The sequence below is a fragment of the Oncorhynchus tshawytscha genome, linkage group LG12, assembly GCF_018296145.1.
Source record: "Oncorhynchus tshawytscha isolate Ot180627B linkage group LG12, Otsh_v2.0, whole genome shotgun sequence".
NCBI classification, from domain to species: Eukaryota; Metazoa; Chordata; class Actinopteri; order Salmoniformes; family Salmonidae; genus Oncorhynchus; species Oncorhynchus tshawytscha.
The window spans coordinates 19,201,948-19,219,367 of record NC_056440.1 but is presented as its reverse complement, the minus strand read 5'-3'; the positions used below and the strand labels follow the sequence as shown (position 1 = coordinate 19,219,367).

The following is a 17,420-nucleotide window of genomic DNA, read 5'->3' as shown; positions in this document are numbered from 1 at the left end:
CATAAATAAGCCAAGAGGAGGTGTCTGTCTGAGGCACGCCATCCTACTTCCTCGCCCCACTCACAGTTGTTTTTGGGGCAATTATAAAGCCTATTGTAAAAACAAGCACAACCATTTTAAAGTGAGCGGTAGTAAGAAGGCAATATTAGCTAATCAAAAGAGAACCATTGCGCTCTCCCAGAAGCTTGGCTGGTGCGTAAATCCACAAATTCAGACAAACGAAGAGGTGTAATGGGTTCGTGCTCAATTTTTTTTTGCATAAAGCTTACTTCCTTATTCAATGTTTAAAAAAATGTACTGCATCAGGGATAGCGTACACAGAAGTTTCACCTTTACAGCCTTCTTCAGTGAGTCAGTAAAATGTTCTTGAATTCAAAACAGCATTTGTAAAGAACTACCGATGAGCAGCATTGAATAATTAAGCTTTGAATAATTTACATTGACTAATTACATTGAATAATTAAGCTTTATGCAACATTTTTGAGTGTGAACCGATTATACCTCTTTGTTTGTCTGAAGGCAATATTAGAAAACATATTTACAGAGGAAGTACTGACCTACATTGCTGTCCATTGTTCACACACATATACCAATAAAGGTAAACAATCCCCAGTAAGTCTGGTTGTATCGAAATTGTCAACAATCTGGCAACAAATAACACATGTATCTTTCCATGCTCAGATTTCCAGTAATGTATCTGAAATCATTCAGCGCTCAATCTGTATGTAGTTACAGTCTCAGTTACCTGACACGTGGTAAAGGGTTTAATGTTCCATAGAAACTGTGGGACATCCTGGATGGAGACCTGGAGGCTGAAGGTGTTCCCTCTGAAAGGCAGAATCTTGGGTTCCTCCAGGAGCTGTCCTCCTCTACAGGTCTCTGTGGCCACCACTCCCTGGGGACAGATGGATAGAGAGACAGACAGAGAGAGACAGAGACAGATCAATGGGACAGTTATCACCACAGTTTACATCCCAGTTCACTGCCAACCAACTGGTTAGTGATTGATTCTTGCTCTGGTGGATCCACAAATCGACTATCGCAAACATTGTCAAAACATGAGCATTATCCTCAAGTCAAGAGTGTCCTTAAATTACATTAAAAAATATTACAAAAATACAATTCTCATTAGCAGTTATATCAAATGTGGAGCCATACAAGTTTGTAGTTTCAATTTAATCCATTGTTTGAGCATGTATCGGCTAACAGCCATCCACAAAATTGAATTTGGAATGATGAAAGAGCTCTTTGATTTGAGGCTGAAGTTATTAATCTGACATCATTGCTCTCAGTTTTCGTGGCTGATTTTCAGACATTTCAATCACAAAAAAAGTGTGTGTGCGTGCATATTGTTTCTTCATGGTAGGTGTTAAAAACAATCCAACATTGGCAATGTGATCATAAAACATGCTTAAAAATTTCTCAAATAATACAAATACAATGACAACAGGGAACCTGCTGTATGAATTACCCTCCATCTACCTTTGTCTTTAAACACAGTTACATCCTGGACATCATTGAACTCAATTCTATGGTTGTCCAGTAGATCACAGAGCTTCCTATTAAAAAAATCATACTCAGTATCCATCCAATCACTTAAGGGCACATCATGGCCATTGTCTGTGACCTTGAGAAACGACACCCCATTCAATGCAGCAACATTTCCCCATCCCCCGTCTTTAAGATCATCATTGCTTGGACAAATTGTATTCTGTAACTCTGTAATCTACAGATTCTGTATTCCCTATGCAGACTAGATGGTTGTTTGCCAGCCCAATCCTAACATCATATGGCTGCTGAAGCCAGAGTAACAGCTACATTCAGAAGAAAATCTCTCACTGAAATGAGATCCTTAATATTATTATCAGGAGCATCCTATTAATCTAGGTCAAGGATATGACCAGTGATTGACTGTGTCCGTCTATAGCCAGAGTTTGAACAACATGAAGGAGAGTGATTGTAGTCGACAGAGACCCAGGGGACAGAGAGGGCTGGCATCTGCTCGGCAGGCTGCGCAGGGGATGGATTCATAAACCAAATCCAAAAAGCATTTTAAACCCAGCTGCCAGTGACTTCTGCTAAATCACAGGAACACAAGCAGAGTCACTCCTGAGGCCTGTTCTGTTCTATGTCTCAGGGGACGTGAGGAAGTTTAATTCCCTGACGCTAGATGAGAAGATATCGATACACACATTTGCATGCTTTATTGAATTTGAATTTACTCAGAGTCACATACAGTACAATATGACCGAATGATCGGAAGGCTAATGCGTAAATATCAATGTTTGTGGTCCTCTATCCAATACTGCCTGAGCAAAATCACTGTAATCAATACTGAGCTTCATATGATTGCACAGGAGAGCCAACGGCAATCAATGAAAATAACCAACCCCCCACAAACACTCGAAACAATGATAGCACCTGAAAGGCGTGTGGCGTGTCGTCCACACAGTAGACTCGGAGGCTGTAGTCCATGGGGTTGGGCCCCATGCTGCCAAACACTGCTAGCTTCAGCCTCTTCACAGCTGCCTGGGTGAGCGGTTCACCAACAAGGGCATAGGAGCCCGGCTGGTCCAGCAGCAGGTGGCAGCTACTGGAGTCCATCAGGCAGTAACAAGATGTTGACTCATCCTCCACTGACATCACTTCCTGGAAACGCAGAACACAGAACAGGTCGCTTAGCAAAAGAGGATGATAAGACAATTTAATTTATCATCATCACATTTGATTATACTGAGAATAAATACTATAATTATGCTCTGTGGGCTGTGTGTGTATTGTATGTGTATTTGTTCTGCATCTTTTATCGTGTTGTGTCATCATGAGACCAATTCAATGTTTGGTTCTAAGTTACATAACGGAAATTAATATCATGTGCTATATAAAGTGCTTTTCAAATGGGAACAATATCTACTTATAAGCAGTCTCTGAAGTATGTGATAATCAGCTAGGAGATGGTAACATATCTCAGAACACCAATCAGTCAATATGAACAATAAACACATGCTTTATTTATGAACATGACAGCAGTAGGCCTAGGTGAGAAACACTTATTTTAAATGACAATTAATAGATTCAATATTTTTCTCCTGGCCAGCCTATAATTAAGCAATAAGGCACGAGGGTGTGTGGTATATGGCCAATATACCACAGCTAAGGGCTGTTCTTAGGCGTGACGCATCGCCGAGTGCCTGGACACAGCCCTTAGCCGTGGTATATTGGCCATATGCCACAAACCCTCGAGGTGCCTTATTGTGATTATGGCTAGCGGAACCCCTCGACAACATTCCGCTGAAAAGGCAGCGCGCAAAATTAATATATATATATTTTTAAATATGTAACTTTCATACATTCACAAGCGCAATACACCAAATTAAAGATAAACTTCTTGTTAATCTACCCATCATGTCCGATTGTAAAAAGGCTTTACAGCAAAAGCACAACATATGATTATGTTAGATCAGAGCCTAGTCACAAAAATACACACAGCCATTTTTCAGCCAAAGAGAGGAGTCACAAAAAGCAGAAAGAGATCAAATTAATCACAAACCTTTAATGATCTTCATCAGATGACACTCATAGGACTTCATGTTACACAATACATGTATGTTTTGTTCGATAATGTGCATATTTATATCCAAAAATCTCAGTTTACATTGACGCGTAAACGTTCAGTAATGTTTTGCTTCCAAAACATCCAGTGATTTTGCAGAGAGCCACATTAATTTACAGAAATAGTCATCATTAACTTAAATATAAGATACAAGTGTTATGCACAGAATTAGAGATATACTTCTCCTTAATGCAACCACTGTGTCAGATTTCAAAAGAACTCTACGGAAAAAGCAAACCATGCAATAATCGGAGTACAGCGCTCAGACAACAAATCAAGCCATACAGATATCCGCCATGTTGGAGTCAACAGAAGTCAGAAATAGCGTTATAAATATTCACTTACCTTTGATGATCTTCATCAGAATGCACTCCCAGGAATCCCAGTTCCACAATAAATGTTTGATTTGTTCGATAAAGTCCATCATTTATGTCCAAATACGCCCTTTTGTTAGCGCATTCAGTTCACAAATCCAAACTCATGACGCAGGGGCAGGTCCAACCGGAGAATTCCTTTGTCTTCAGAAATGCAATGGAACGCAAGCTAACTCTCACGTGAATGAGCGTGACCAGCTCATGCCACTCTGCCAGACCACTGACTCATTCAGCTCCCATTCACCCTCCTTCAGAGAAGAAGCATCAAAGAAGGTTCTATAAAGACTGTTGACATCTAGTGGAAGCCTTAGGAAGTGTAATTTGACCCCATAGACACTGTATATTCGATAGGCAATGAGTTGAAAACTACAAACCTCAGATTTCCCACTTCCTGGTTGGATGTTTCTCAGGTTTTCACCTGCCATATGAGTTCTGTTATACTCACAGACATCATTCAAAAAGTTCTGGAAACTTCAGTGTTTTCTATCCAAATCTGGGCAGTTTACTCTGGGCACGCTTTTCATCCAAACGTGAAAATGCTGCCCCCTATCCCAAACAGGATAAACTTGCTGTCAACGTTATTAGAGCAGTAAAAATACATGTTTTGTCATCCCTGTGGTATACAGTCTGATGTACCACGGCTGTCAGCCAATCAGTATTCAGGGCTAGAACCACCCAGTTTATAACATCAATGATAAACTTGGTGGTTCGAGCCCTGAATAGTGTTGGCTGACAGCCGTGGTATTGAGACCATATTGCGCCATGCCTAAGAACACCCCTTAGCCATGGTATATTGGCCATATACCACACCTCCTCCTGCCTTATTGCTTAATTATACCCCAGACTACAGTATCCACCCCCCCCTTCTATAAGAAGAACAAAAAAAGAATGCCAATCTGGCAGAAAATTGGAGACATAACAAGCTATGAAATTTACACAAATTAGAAACAATGAAGGACTAACGACTGTTAGCTAGAATCTACCAATTTTCCTGTGTTGTTAGTTTGTGTTGTATTGAACCTCTGGTTGCAGAGAGGAGTAATGAGATGCAAGGCTGAGCTATGTAAAGTAGACGCCTGGCTCATCCTCAGGGTCATTAGCAGAGCAGAACAGACAGAGGGCTAACCGTGTCCTAAATAGCATCCTATTATCTTTATAGTGCACTACTTTTGAGCAGAGCCCCTGGTCAAAAGTAGTGCACTGTGCAGGGTATAGGGTGTCATTTGGGATGTGACCAGAGAGCTATGCTACCCCACAACCCAGATGACTGACCGGAGTTCAAATCATGACTCACATCACATACACTATGTCATTAAATGTCATACAAGGCTTTAACCGGTATTTAATGCTATTACTGTATGCCTTTTCGAGTTATGATGGTCATGAAAACTTTTCATGTCCTTTGGCTTGATTTCTATGAAAGGAGTCATTATTTCTAAGAACCTCTGAGGGGTCACCTTGCTTTTTAATACTAAGAGTGAAAAGCGACATAAGTCTAATATTCATTTTAGCATCTACTTCAGGGCTCTCTATTTTCCTTTTGTAGTAGCATCTTGAGTATAGTAGGGAGAGTATATTAAGGCAGAAAATACTATTAACTTGACCAGTTGATCTAGCAGTGAAAAACAGCATAACTGTGCCACCTCTAAAAAGCCCTTTGCAGGTCAAGCAAACATCGAGCCAAGCACAAACTGAATATACATTCAGTGTTGTCTGAGAAAACAGTGTATCACTTGAAGAACACGTCAAAGCAGTACAAATCTTAGCTAGAATAATCTCCAGATTGTCTGCAGGGTCTGAAATCTGCAGCAATGCATGTTGTATATCCGAGAAAGAGTATAGGCTACATCCCAAATGGCACCCTATTCCCTTCATAGTCTGGTCAAAAGTAGTGCACTATGTAGGGAATAGGGTGCTATTTGAGACACCGTTAGAGAAGGGCCAGGGAGAAAAATGTAGTATTTATGAACTGACGGGTTCAGGAGGCAGCCCTTAATTGGGACAAAGATCCCTGCCACTGTCTCATTGCCCAGGGTAAGCAAGTCAGTGATACATGCAAAGACTGCTACACCTTGTATAATTACCTTACCTAGGGCACACATCCCACTTCCATTGGCTGTAACAACATTATTTAGGACAGACTGGGTGCAGGGGCCGACTGAGGATAATCTAGTGACTGCTGGTCTTCTAAATAACAAGCACTGTTCTCAGCACTGACACCACATAACAGCCTGGGGCAGAACTGCACTAGTCATTATTCTGACCCCCTCTGTTCAGTCTGCCAAAGCACTGATGTACACTTCTATTAATGCCTGCCTGGACATGCTCTTCATTATTTTATCTTACACTTGTTTTGTAAAAAAAAAACCTTCTTAAGAACAAATAATGCAAAGAGCTGGCGCTGGTAGTGCCTGCAGAGCCTCTGGGTTGTGTATTAACAACCCCTTGGGAATGTACAATGACAATATCTGTTAGCACTGTAGAAATGTCTTTCTCAAAAAGACAACACCGTGGAAGTATTAGACATTCCTAAGGTGAACAGTGCATACTGTGAAAAACAACAAGAATGCTGAAATGTATATCAACTACTACTAGCAACTTCAAACAAATACTGTGGAGGGGGGGCGGGGGGGGGGCAAGTATCTCAACAACAGTGCTGAGAAAAACAGAAGGTAACAAACCATTGTCTAACAATTACTGAATAAGCCAGTGAGTGGCAGGCAGCCTGAGTCACGTGTCTGTTCAGTGAAACATTCCTGAGCAGAGGGAGGTGTCTAGGAGTCAGGGTCGGCAGTCCATGTGTCCCAAATGGCACCCTATTCCCTATACACTGAGTGTATAACATTTTAAGAACATTTGCTCTTTCCATGACAGCCTGACCAGGTGAATTCAGGTGAAAGCTATGTGCCCTTATTGATGTCACCTGTTAAATCCACTTCAGTGTAGATGAATGGGAGGAGACAGGTTAAAGAAGAATTTAAGCCTTGAGACATGGATTGTGTATGTGTACCATTCAGAAGGTGAATGGGCAAGACAAACTATTTAAGTGCCTTTGAACAGGGTAGTAGGGGCCAGGTGCATTGGTTTGAGTGAGTCAAGAACTGCAACGCTGCTGGGTTTTCCACGCTCAACAGTTTCCCGTGTGTATCAAGAATGGTTCACCAGCTGGGCCTCCTGAGTGGCACAGGGGTCTAAGGCACTGCATCACAGTGCTAGAGGAATCACTACAGATCCAGGTTCGACCCCAGGCTGTGTCGCAGCCGGCAGTGACCTGGAGACCCATTAGGCAGTGCACAATTGTCCCAGCGTCGTCCGGGTTAGGACAGGGTTTGGCCAGCCGGGATGTCCTTGTCCCATTGCGGTCTAGCGACTCCTGTTGCGGGCCTGGCGCATGCACGCTGACATAGTTGCCAGTTGTACAATGTTTCCTCCGACACATTGGTACGGTTAGCTTTCGGGTTAAGCAAGCAGTGTGTCAGGAAGCAGTACGGCTTGGCGGGGTCGTGTTTCGGAGGACGCATGCTTCTCGACCTTCGCCTATCCCGAGTTTGTACAGGAGTTGCAGCAATGGGACAATTGGATACCACGAAATTGGAGAAAAAAGGCCAAAACATTTTTTTTTTTAAATAAATAAATAAATAAATAAATAAATAAATAATGGTCCATCACCCAAAGGACATCCAGCTAACTTGACTGTGGGAAGCATTGGAGTCAACATGGGCCAACATCCCTGTGGAAGTTTTTCGACATCTTGTAGAGTCCATTCCCCAACTAATTGAGGCTGTTCTGAGGGCATAAGGAGGTGCAACTCAATATTAGGAAGGTGTTCCTAATGTTTTGTCCACTACCGTGCACTACTTTTGACCAGGGCCCATAGTCAAAAAGTAGTGCACTAGGTGCCATTTGGAACACAAATGGTGAGTCCAGGTCAGCGGGGGGGGGGCATTTCCATGTCTCTTCCCCGATTGTCTCACGTCCACACCCATTTCAGCGTGTCCAGAATCCACCGATCGATACTGCCGATGTCTAACGAGGCCTTTTGCCCTGTCGTTGCCCTGTCTGACAGACACAAGCCGTTTGTCTTCTCTGCTATTACATCCTGCAATTGTCTTTTTTTTTCTCCAGCGCTCTCAGTGTTATTCCTCTCAGGCAGGCTGTGCCTGTCAATGAGCTGTGAGGCCACTTTAGATAAATCATCTTATCAAGTCACTGGCGACGTGCTTTGGTGCCATATAGTTTTTACACCTTTCTCACTATCTATCACCAGAGTGCGTCTGTCTGGCAATGTTCAATAGTGAATCATGTAACAAAACAGGTCGCAATATGTTCACGATTGGGTTTAGAATGTTCAAATAATGACAAGTGACAGTTGGGATGCAAGTGAGCATCATCTCAATTCTCATTTAGCCCAAAACAATGGCAGATTGGAGTGATCACTACCAAACACATCAGCAAGTGGCCCCTCAATAAAGGGATTAGAGGCCAAGTGTTCCCACTTGGCCTCGTCTTGTCCTTTTGTAAACAATTCCGAGGTGCTGCAATGGGCAGGTCTTTCTCATTGTCTGGAGGTGCTGCTGGTACGATTGGATAGAGGGCCACAGCGCAGCTGTTTTCCGTGCATTACAATTTTCCCTAGGTGTTACCATCCCATATTAGTTGGCATGACTGGGCATGTTTAAAATTAAAACACTTTGACCAAAATGATGCCATATACACTTTGTAGAACATTTTTACACATGAGAATCAATGTTTTTGACTAATATCGATGCAACATTGGCCATTTTCAACCAGATAATGTTTTTTTATTTGATTTCAGCTGCCCTTTAAAGGCACTTCTCTTACCTCCCATTTGTTGTCCTGTGTTTTCCTCTTCAGTTGGACGTTCCAGTTGTCAGCATCCACCTCAGCACAGTGAGCTATCGTCATAGCAACAGGCCTGGAGAGATCTATGCCTGGAGGGCCATAGGTGACCTCTGGTCCTAACAGGATCTCAAAGCCTTCCTCTGTCTGGACACTGAAACATACACATTGGCATCTGTTAATCCTGAAAATATACTATTCAACTAAATGTAGCTACATAAAGGTAGAATGTATTTGATAAAATGTGGTCAAACATTTAATGGGTTTGTACATGCAACAATTCAAGGCACTACTAAATGGACAACCTATTACACTGAGCAAAAATATAAAACGCAACATGTAAAGTGTTGGTCCCATGTTTGTATTTCTCTCAAATTCTGTGCACAAATGTTTACATTCTTGTTAGTGAGCATTTCTCATTTGCCAAGATAATCCATCCACCTGACAGGTGTGGCATATCAAGAAGCTGATTAAACAGCATGATCATTACACAGTTGCACCTTGTACAGGGGACAATATAAGGCCACTCTAAAATGTGTAGTTTTGTCACATGACAATGCCACAGATGTCTCAAAGTTTGAAGGAGCGTGCAATTGGCATGCTGACTGCAGGAATTTCCACCAAGGCCGTTGCCAGATAATTTAATGTACATTTCTCTACCATAAGCAGCCTCCAACGTCATTTTAGAGAATTTGGCAGTACTTCCAACCGGACTCACAACCACATGTAACCACAACAGCCCAGGACCAGTTCATCCATGGCCTGCATACTCACCAGACATGTCACCCATTGAACATGTTTGGGATGCTCTGGATCAACGTGTACGACAGTGTGTTCCAGTTCCTGTCAATATCCAGCAACTTCGCAAACCCATTGAAGAGGAGTGGGACAACATTCCACAGGCCACAAATCAACAGCCTGATCAACTCTTTGCGAAGGAGATGTTGCCCTGCATGTGGCAAATGGTGGTCACACCAGATACTGACTGGTTTTCTGATCTACGCCCCTAACTTTTTAAATGTATCTATGACCAACATATGCATACCTGTATTCCCAGTCATGTGAAATGTACTTCAATTGACAGATTTCCTTATAACAGGCATTGGTAACTGGCAGCCGTAAAACTGCTATTTTTTCTCTACGCCCCATGGCAAATGTGCAGAATTACAGGAAGTGAACTTAAAAATGTAAAATGTTTTGTCTTAGCTATCACGGGTGGGGGGTGGTTACACAGACCCACAAGCCACTGCGGCCCCTCATAAGTTCAATTTATTTGTGGCCCCCATCAAAGTTGTCCAATCCCTTCCTCATGAACTGTAACTCCGTAAGATCGTTGAAATTGTTACGTTTATATTTTTAATTTTTTTAAACATAAAAAACAGAAATCTCACATGTACATAAGTATTCAGACCCTTCACTCAGTACTTTGTTGAAGCACCTTTGGCAGCGATTACAGCCTTGAGTCTAAGGTATGATGCTACAAGCTTGGCACACCTGTATTCGGGGAGGTTCTCCTATTCTTCTCTAGAGATCCTCTCAAGCGCTGTCAGGTTGGATGGGGAGCGTTGCTGCACAGCTATTTTCAGGTCTCTCCAGAGATGTTCGATCGGGTTCAAGTCCGGGCTCTGGCTGGGCCACTGAAGGACATTCAGAGACTTGTCCCGAAGCCACTCCTGCGTTGTCTAGACTATATGCTTAGGGTTGTTGTCCTCATCTTTGCCTCGATCCTAACTACTCCCTGCCTCTGAAAAACGTCCCCACAGCATGATGCTGCCACCACCATGCTTCACCGTAGGGATGGTGCCAGGTTTCCTCCAGATGTGCCGCTGGTATTCAGACCAAAGACTTCAATCTTGGTCTCGTCAGACCAGAGAATCTTGTTCCTCATGGTCTGAGAATCTTTAAGTGCCTCTTGGCAAACTCCAAGCAGGCTGTCATGTGCCTTTTACTGAGGAGTGGCTTCCGTCTGGTCGCTCTACCATAAAGGCCTGATTGGTAGTGTCACGCCCTGACCTTAGAGATCCTTTTTATGTCTCTATTTTGGTTTGGTCAGGGCGTGAGTTGGGGTGGGCATTCTGTTTTCTATTTCTGTGTGTTTGGCTGGGTGTGGTTCTCAATCAGAGGCAGCTGTCTACGGTTTTCCCACCTGTGTTTTGTGGGTAGTTGTTTTCTGTTTTTGTGTCTGCACCAGACAGAACTGTTTCAGTTTTGTTCGTTCTCTTTGTTATTCAGTGTTCAGTTCTATTAATAAATCATGAGCACTTAACACGCTGGGCTTTGGTCCACTTCTTCAAACAGCCATTACAGAACTACCCACCACCAAAGGACCAAGCAGCGTGGTGTAATGGACTACTGGACATGGGAGGAGATCCTGGAAGGGAAGGGACCCTGGAGGCAGGTGGGGGAGTATCGCCGCGCACAGGAGGAACTGGAGGCAGTTATTGCTGGGCGGCAACATTATGAGGGAACACGGCTGGCAAGGAAGCCCGAAAAAAACTTTTGGGGGGAGCACACGGGGAGTGTGGCAGAGTCAGGTTGGAGACCTTAGCCAACTCCCCATGCTTACCGTGGCAGGCGTCGTACTGGTCAGGCACCGTGTTATGCGGTGGAGCGCACGGTTTCTCCATTACGCGTTCTTAGCCAGGTGCGCTACATCCCAGCTGCCCGCATCTGCTGTGCTAGGGTGAGGATCCAGCCAGGACGGATTGTGCCAGCCCTGCTCTCCAGAGCATCTCCTCGGGCCAGGATATCCCGCGCCAGCTCTAAGCACGGTTTCCCCAGTTCGCCAGGAGAACTAGACTGGTTTAGACTGGCTAGACTGGGCATTCAGACCGGAAGAGTGGTGCCAAGGCTATGCACCAGATCTCCAGTGCTCCCCAACAGCCCGGTCTATCCTATACCTCTTCCACGGACCAAGCCTCCAGTAGGTCTCCCCAGTCTGGTGAGTCGCGTGCCTGCGTCCTGTCCGGAGCTGCCAAAGTCGCCCTCCTGTCCGGAGCTGCCAGAGTCGCCCTCCTGTCCGGAGCTGCCAGAGTCGCCCTCCTGTCCGGAGCTGACAGAGTCGCCCTCCTGTCCGGAGCTGACAGAGTCGCCCTCCTGTCCGGAGCTGACAGAGTCGCCCTCCTGTCCGGAGCTGACAGAGTCGCCCTCCTGTCCGGAGCTGACAGTCGCCCTTCTGTCCCCAGTCAGGGGTCGGCGGCGAGGGTCCCCGCTCCAGAGGCACCACCTAAGTGGGCCAAGCCTAAGATGGAGCGGGGTTCACGTCCCACACCAGAGCCGCCACCGCGGATAGATGCCCACCCAGACCCTCCCCTATAGGTTTAGGTTTTACGGCCGGAGTCTGCACCTTTTTTTTGGGGGGAACTGTCACGCCATGACCTTAGAGATCCTTTCTATGTCTCTATTTTGGTTTGGTCAGGGCGTGAGTTGGGGTGGGCATTCTATGTTTTGTGGTCCATGTTTTCTATTTCTGTGTGTTTGGCCGGGTGTGGTTCTCAATCAGAGGCAGCTGTCTATCGTTGTCTCTGATTGAGAACCATACTTGGGTAACCTTTTCCCACCTGTGTTTTGTGGGTAGTTGTTTTCTGTTTTTGTGTCTGCACCAGACAGAACTGTTTCGGTTTCGTTTGTTCTCTTTGTTATTCAGTGTTCAGTTCTATTAATAAATCATGAACACTTACGACGCTGCGCTTTGGTCCACTTCTTCAAACAGCCGTTACAGGTGGAGTGCTGCAGAGATGGTTGTCCTTCTGGAAGGTTCTCCCATCTCCACAGAGGAACTCTAGAGCTATCTCAGAGTGACCATAGGGTTCTTGGTCACCTCCCTTACCAAGGCCCTTCTTCCCCAATTGCTCAGTTTGGCCAGTTTGGAGGCCACAGTGTTTTTGGGGACTTTCAACACTGCAGAATGTTTTTGGTACCATTCCCCAGATCTGTGCCTCGACACAAATCCTGTCTCTGAGCTCTACGGACAATTCCTTCGACCTCATAGCTTGGTTTTTGCTCTGACATGCACTGTCAACTGTGGGACCTTATATAGAGAGTTGTGGGCCTTTCCAAATCATGTCCAATCAATTTAAATTTACCACAGGTGGACTCCAATAAAGTTGTAGAAACATCAAGGATGATCAATGGAAACAGGAGGCACCTGAGCTCAATTCCGTGTCTCATAGGGTCTGAGACACGGAATTGGGTCTGAAGGTCTGAATACTTATGTAAAAAAGGCATTTCTGTTTTTCAAATCACCTATTTTCGCTTTGTTTTATTTTTTAATCAATTGTAGATTAAGGCTATAACATAAAAATGTGGAAATAGTCAAGGGGTCTGTATAATTTCCAAAGGCACTGTATTCCCTATATAAAAGAAGGACATACAGTATTTTAGATAATGTACTGTATGATAAAGGCTTGAGTGTGCAGCACAAATAGTCCTATAAAGGGATCCCGCATTGACTTTGCATATTCATCAGCCTCGTGCGTGCTTATCATATTGGAGTGATTATCTCTACTATTGATCATCTCTTGTGGTGGTGCTGCATGAAATTAAAGCAATTAATGAGGAAAAACTAATGAGGGTGGTGGACAGTCATGCAAATTCACAAACAGCAGACAGAAACCAAGAGCCGCCTGCAGGTGTTTGATTCTTGGCATCCCTGCTAGATACCCAAGATGTAAAGTCAGAATACAATTTACCTTCAAATACGATGTGTTCATTAAAAAAAATGTCTGACAATAAATAGCATCGGAATGTTTTGTTGCCAGGAGGGGTAGCCGGTGTGGCAGCGGGTGGTGGGTGGGCGGGCGGGCAGGCAGCAGAGGTTTAAAAAGGCCAAGTAAGATCAAGGAAGCGAGATGCCTTCACAAAGCTCTCTAAGCTCATATCAGTCATGACAGACCAGAGATCTGAGATTTGTCTAGATTTCCTCCCCTAAATAAAAAGTGATTAAGGCTATATCCAGATCCTCGAGGGAGCAAGGTGGAAAGTTCACAGCATCAAGATACACTGTGTTACTTTAAACAAATACCCTGAGGCATAAACAATGACAGAAATAACATTGTGGCAGATGACTTTGTGAACTATTTCAGTAGGATTGACACATACTGTAGTGTGGACTGCCAAACAATGGTTAGGATATTTGATGGTTCACCTTTCACTGTCAATGTATAGTGAGTATTTAAACATGAAGAAAACCTGCTCCTTCCATGACATGGACTGACGTCATTTCCTGTCACAACTTGTGGACTTGTTTACATGCTGCTGTGCTTTTTGTTGCTCGCGTTACTTTGCTACCTGCCAACTTTACAGTTTTTACTTTTTAATTACCGTTTTATATTTCAATTTTTCCCCCAAATGTTTTTCACCCCGGACGCTTTATCTGGACATGGTTCTACAGGACCTCCACCAGCCAAAGCTAAGTAGTAACATTAACATCATACCTTCTAATTGCAGTCGCTGTACTCATAATGTACAGGACAACGATCGCCTTTTGGTGAGGATAGCCGAGCTGCAAACCCAGCTTCACATGCAATCGTTAGGCAAGGGTATTTTAAGTGTAGGAAAGGATTAAACAGTGTCTGTGCCACAAATAATTACAGTTAGTAGTATAAATCTCCTCGCACAGTCCCGGTGTTGTGCCGAAAATCTCCCCCTGCCAAACCCCCCTTCTAATTTCCTTAATTTTGTGGCTAGAGGTAAATACTTTCTGTGGCACACATCAGTCAAATACTTTCTATATAATAAACTTCACATCAGAATGGGCAACCTAAATGAATAATACATGTATGTGTGTTATATTAAACAGAGGAGGGAGTAAAATGTTGGCAAGCAAGAAACTTTTTTCCCCCTTTTATTTAACTAGGCAAGTCAGTTAAGAACACATTTTTATTTACAATGATGCCTAGGAACAGAGGGTTAACTGCCTTGTTCAAGGACAGAACAACAGATTTTTACCTTGTCATCTCTGTGATTCAATCGAGCAACCTTTCGGTTACTGGCCCAACGCTCTAACCACTAGGCTACCTGCCGCCCGAACAACCACAGAACAACTAGGGCTGAACTTTTATCCTTACACTTTCAAAAATACTAGTCAAATAAGACATAGGAGAGATGACGAATTTTGGCAAAGAGATTTATTTATAAACTAAAACAAAATATGTATCAGATTTAAGTACGGGCGACATGGGCGGCCGCCCAGGGCGGCATCTTGCCGGGGACGACACGGGCGCCCACAGGTGCATACAAGCAAGAACAGCCACATACACTTGAAACAAATAGACAAACTGAAAACTGCATACATAAATGCTTTCTGCTACTAAGTAAGATCAGTGAAATGTAGGCTAAACGGACAAATCTCATATAGCAAGCTAGTCGCAGCACTGAAGAACGCGAAGGGGGAGAGATTTTCGGCACAACACCGGCCGCCGGACAATCTCAATCAAATCAAATCAAATTTTATTTCTCATGGCTTCTGGAAGGAAATTCTGTCAGAATGCTCAACCGGTGTCGCTCATTCAGTCAACAGAAACTTTCAACTGGTTCTCCCCATCTGAGTTCTCAGGTCTCTCCTCTACCCGTTACGGGGTTTGAGATGCCGAAGCCTCCCACCATTAGCTCTGACAAATTGAAAACCCTAGTCATTGGCGACTCCATTACCTGCAGTATTAGACTTAAAAAGAATCATCCAGCGATCATACACTGTTTACCAGGGGGCAGGGCTACAGACGTTAAGGCTATTCTGAAGATGGTGCTGGCTAAGGCCAAAACTGGGGAGTGTAGAGAGTATAGAGATATTGTTATCCACTTCGGTACCAACGACGTTAGGAAGAAACAGTCAGAGGTCACCAAACGCAACATAGCCTCAGCGTGTAAATCAGCTAGAAAGATGTGTCAGCATCGAGTAATTGTCTCTGGCCCCCTCCCAGTTAGGGTAAGTGATGAGCTCTACAGCAGTCTCACAACTCAATCGCTGGTTAAACTGTTTTCTGCCCCTCCCAAAAGATAGCATTTGTAGATAATTGGCCCTCTTTCTGGGACTCACCCACAAACAGGCCTACTAAGGGGTGACTAACTCCATCCTAGCTGGAGGGGTGCTCTCATCTTATCTATGAACATAGACAGGGCTCTAACTCCCCTAGCTCCACAATGAAATAGGGTGCAGGCCAGGCAGCAGGCTGTTAGCCAGCCTGCCAGCATAGTGGAGTCTGCCACTAGCACAGTCAGTGTGGTCAGCTCAGCTATCGCCATTGAGACCGTGTCTGTGCCTCGACCTGGGTTGGGCAAAACTAAACATGGAGGTGTGCGCCTTAGCAATCTCACTGGAATAAAGACCTCCTCCATTCCTGTCATTATTGAAAGAGATTGTGATATTTCACATCTTAAAATAGGGCTACTTAATGTTAGATCCTTCACTTCCAAGGCAGTTATAGTCAATGAACTAATCACTGATCATAATCTTGACGTGATTGGCCTGACTGAAACATGGCTTAAGCCTGATGAATTTACTGTGTTAAATTAGGCCTCTCCCCCTGGTTACACTAGTGACCATGTCACCACCGCATCCCACAAAGCTGGAGGTGTTGCTAACATTTACGATACCAAATTTCAATTTACAAAAAAAATGACTGTTTTCGTCTTTTGAGCTTCTAGTCAAGAAATTGATGCAGCCTACTCAATCCCTTTTTATAGCTACTGTTTACAGGCCTCCTGGGCCATATACAGCGTTCCTCACTGAGTTCCTATTGGACCATGTAGTCATGGCAGATAATATTCACATTTTTGGTGACTGTAATATTCACATGGAAAAGTCCACAGACCCACTCCAAAAGGCTTTCAGAGCCATCATTGACTCAGTGGGTTTTGTCCAACATGTCTCTGGACATACTCACTGCCACAGTCATACTCTGGACCTAGCATGTCCCGTGGAATAAATATTGTACGCGTACGCTACGGTCACAAAAGGCAGGCCTCCTTATTGTCCCTAGAATTTCTAAGCAAACAGCTGGAGGCAGGGGTTTCTCCTATAGAGCTCCATTTTTATGGATTCGTCTGCCTATCTATGTGAGAGACGCAGACTCGGTCTCAACCTTTAAGTCTTTATTGAAGACTCATCTCTTCAGTAAGTCCTATTATTGAGTGTAGTCTGGCCCAGGGGTGTGAAGGTGAACAGAAAGGCACTGGAGCAACGAACCACCCTTGCTGTCTCTGCCTGGCCAGTTCCCCTCTCTCCACTGGGATTTCCTGCCTCTAACCCTCTAATTTTCTACCTCACTTGCTTACTGGTGCTCTTCCATGCTGTCACTAGGAGGGGTGCGTCACTTGAGTGGGTTGAGTGTCTGACGTGATCTTCCTGTCTGGGTTGGGTTGCTGTCCCCAGTCCACCTGGTCATGCTACTGCTTCAGTTTCAACTGTTATGTTCATCGGACGTGCTACCATGTCCCGGACCTGCTGTTTTTGACGCTTTACCGCACCTGCTGCTCGGCTATGAAAAGCCAACAGATATTAACTCCTGAGGTGCTGACCTATTGCACCCTCTACAATCACTGTGATTATTATTATTTGACCCTGCTGGTCATCT

At 44.2% G+C, this 17,420-nt stretch overlaps 1 protein-coding gene across 1 annotated transcript in view; it reads right to left on the bottom strand.

Moving 5' to 3' along the window:
- The window catches only part of LOC112266092 (netrin receptor UNC5D-like), an 84,477-nt gene that overhangs the window by 4,962 nt on the left and 62,095 nt on the right, over positions 1-17,420 (bottom strand). Inside the window, exons 12-14 of the mRNA XM_042331158.1 lie at positions 8,830-9,001; positions 2,422-2,649; positions 746-895 (exon numbers count right to left, since the gene is read on the bottom strand). Of these exons, the coding sequence (XP_042187092.1) occupies positions 746-895; positions 2,422-2,649; positions 8,830-9,001 (550 nt within the window). The remainder of the gene's footprint in view (positions 1-745; positions 896-2,421; positions 2,650-8,829; positions 9,002-17,420) is intronic.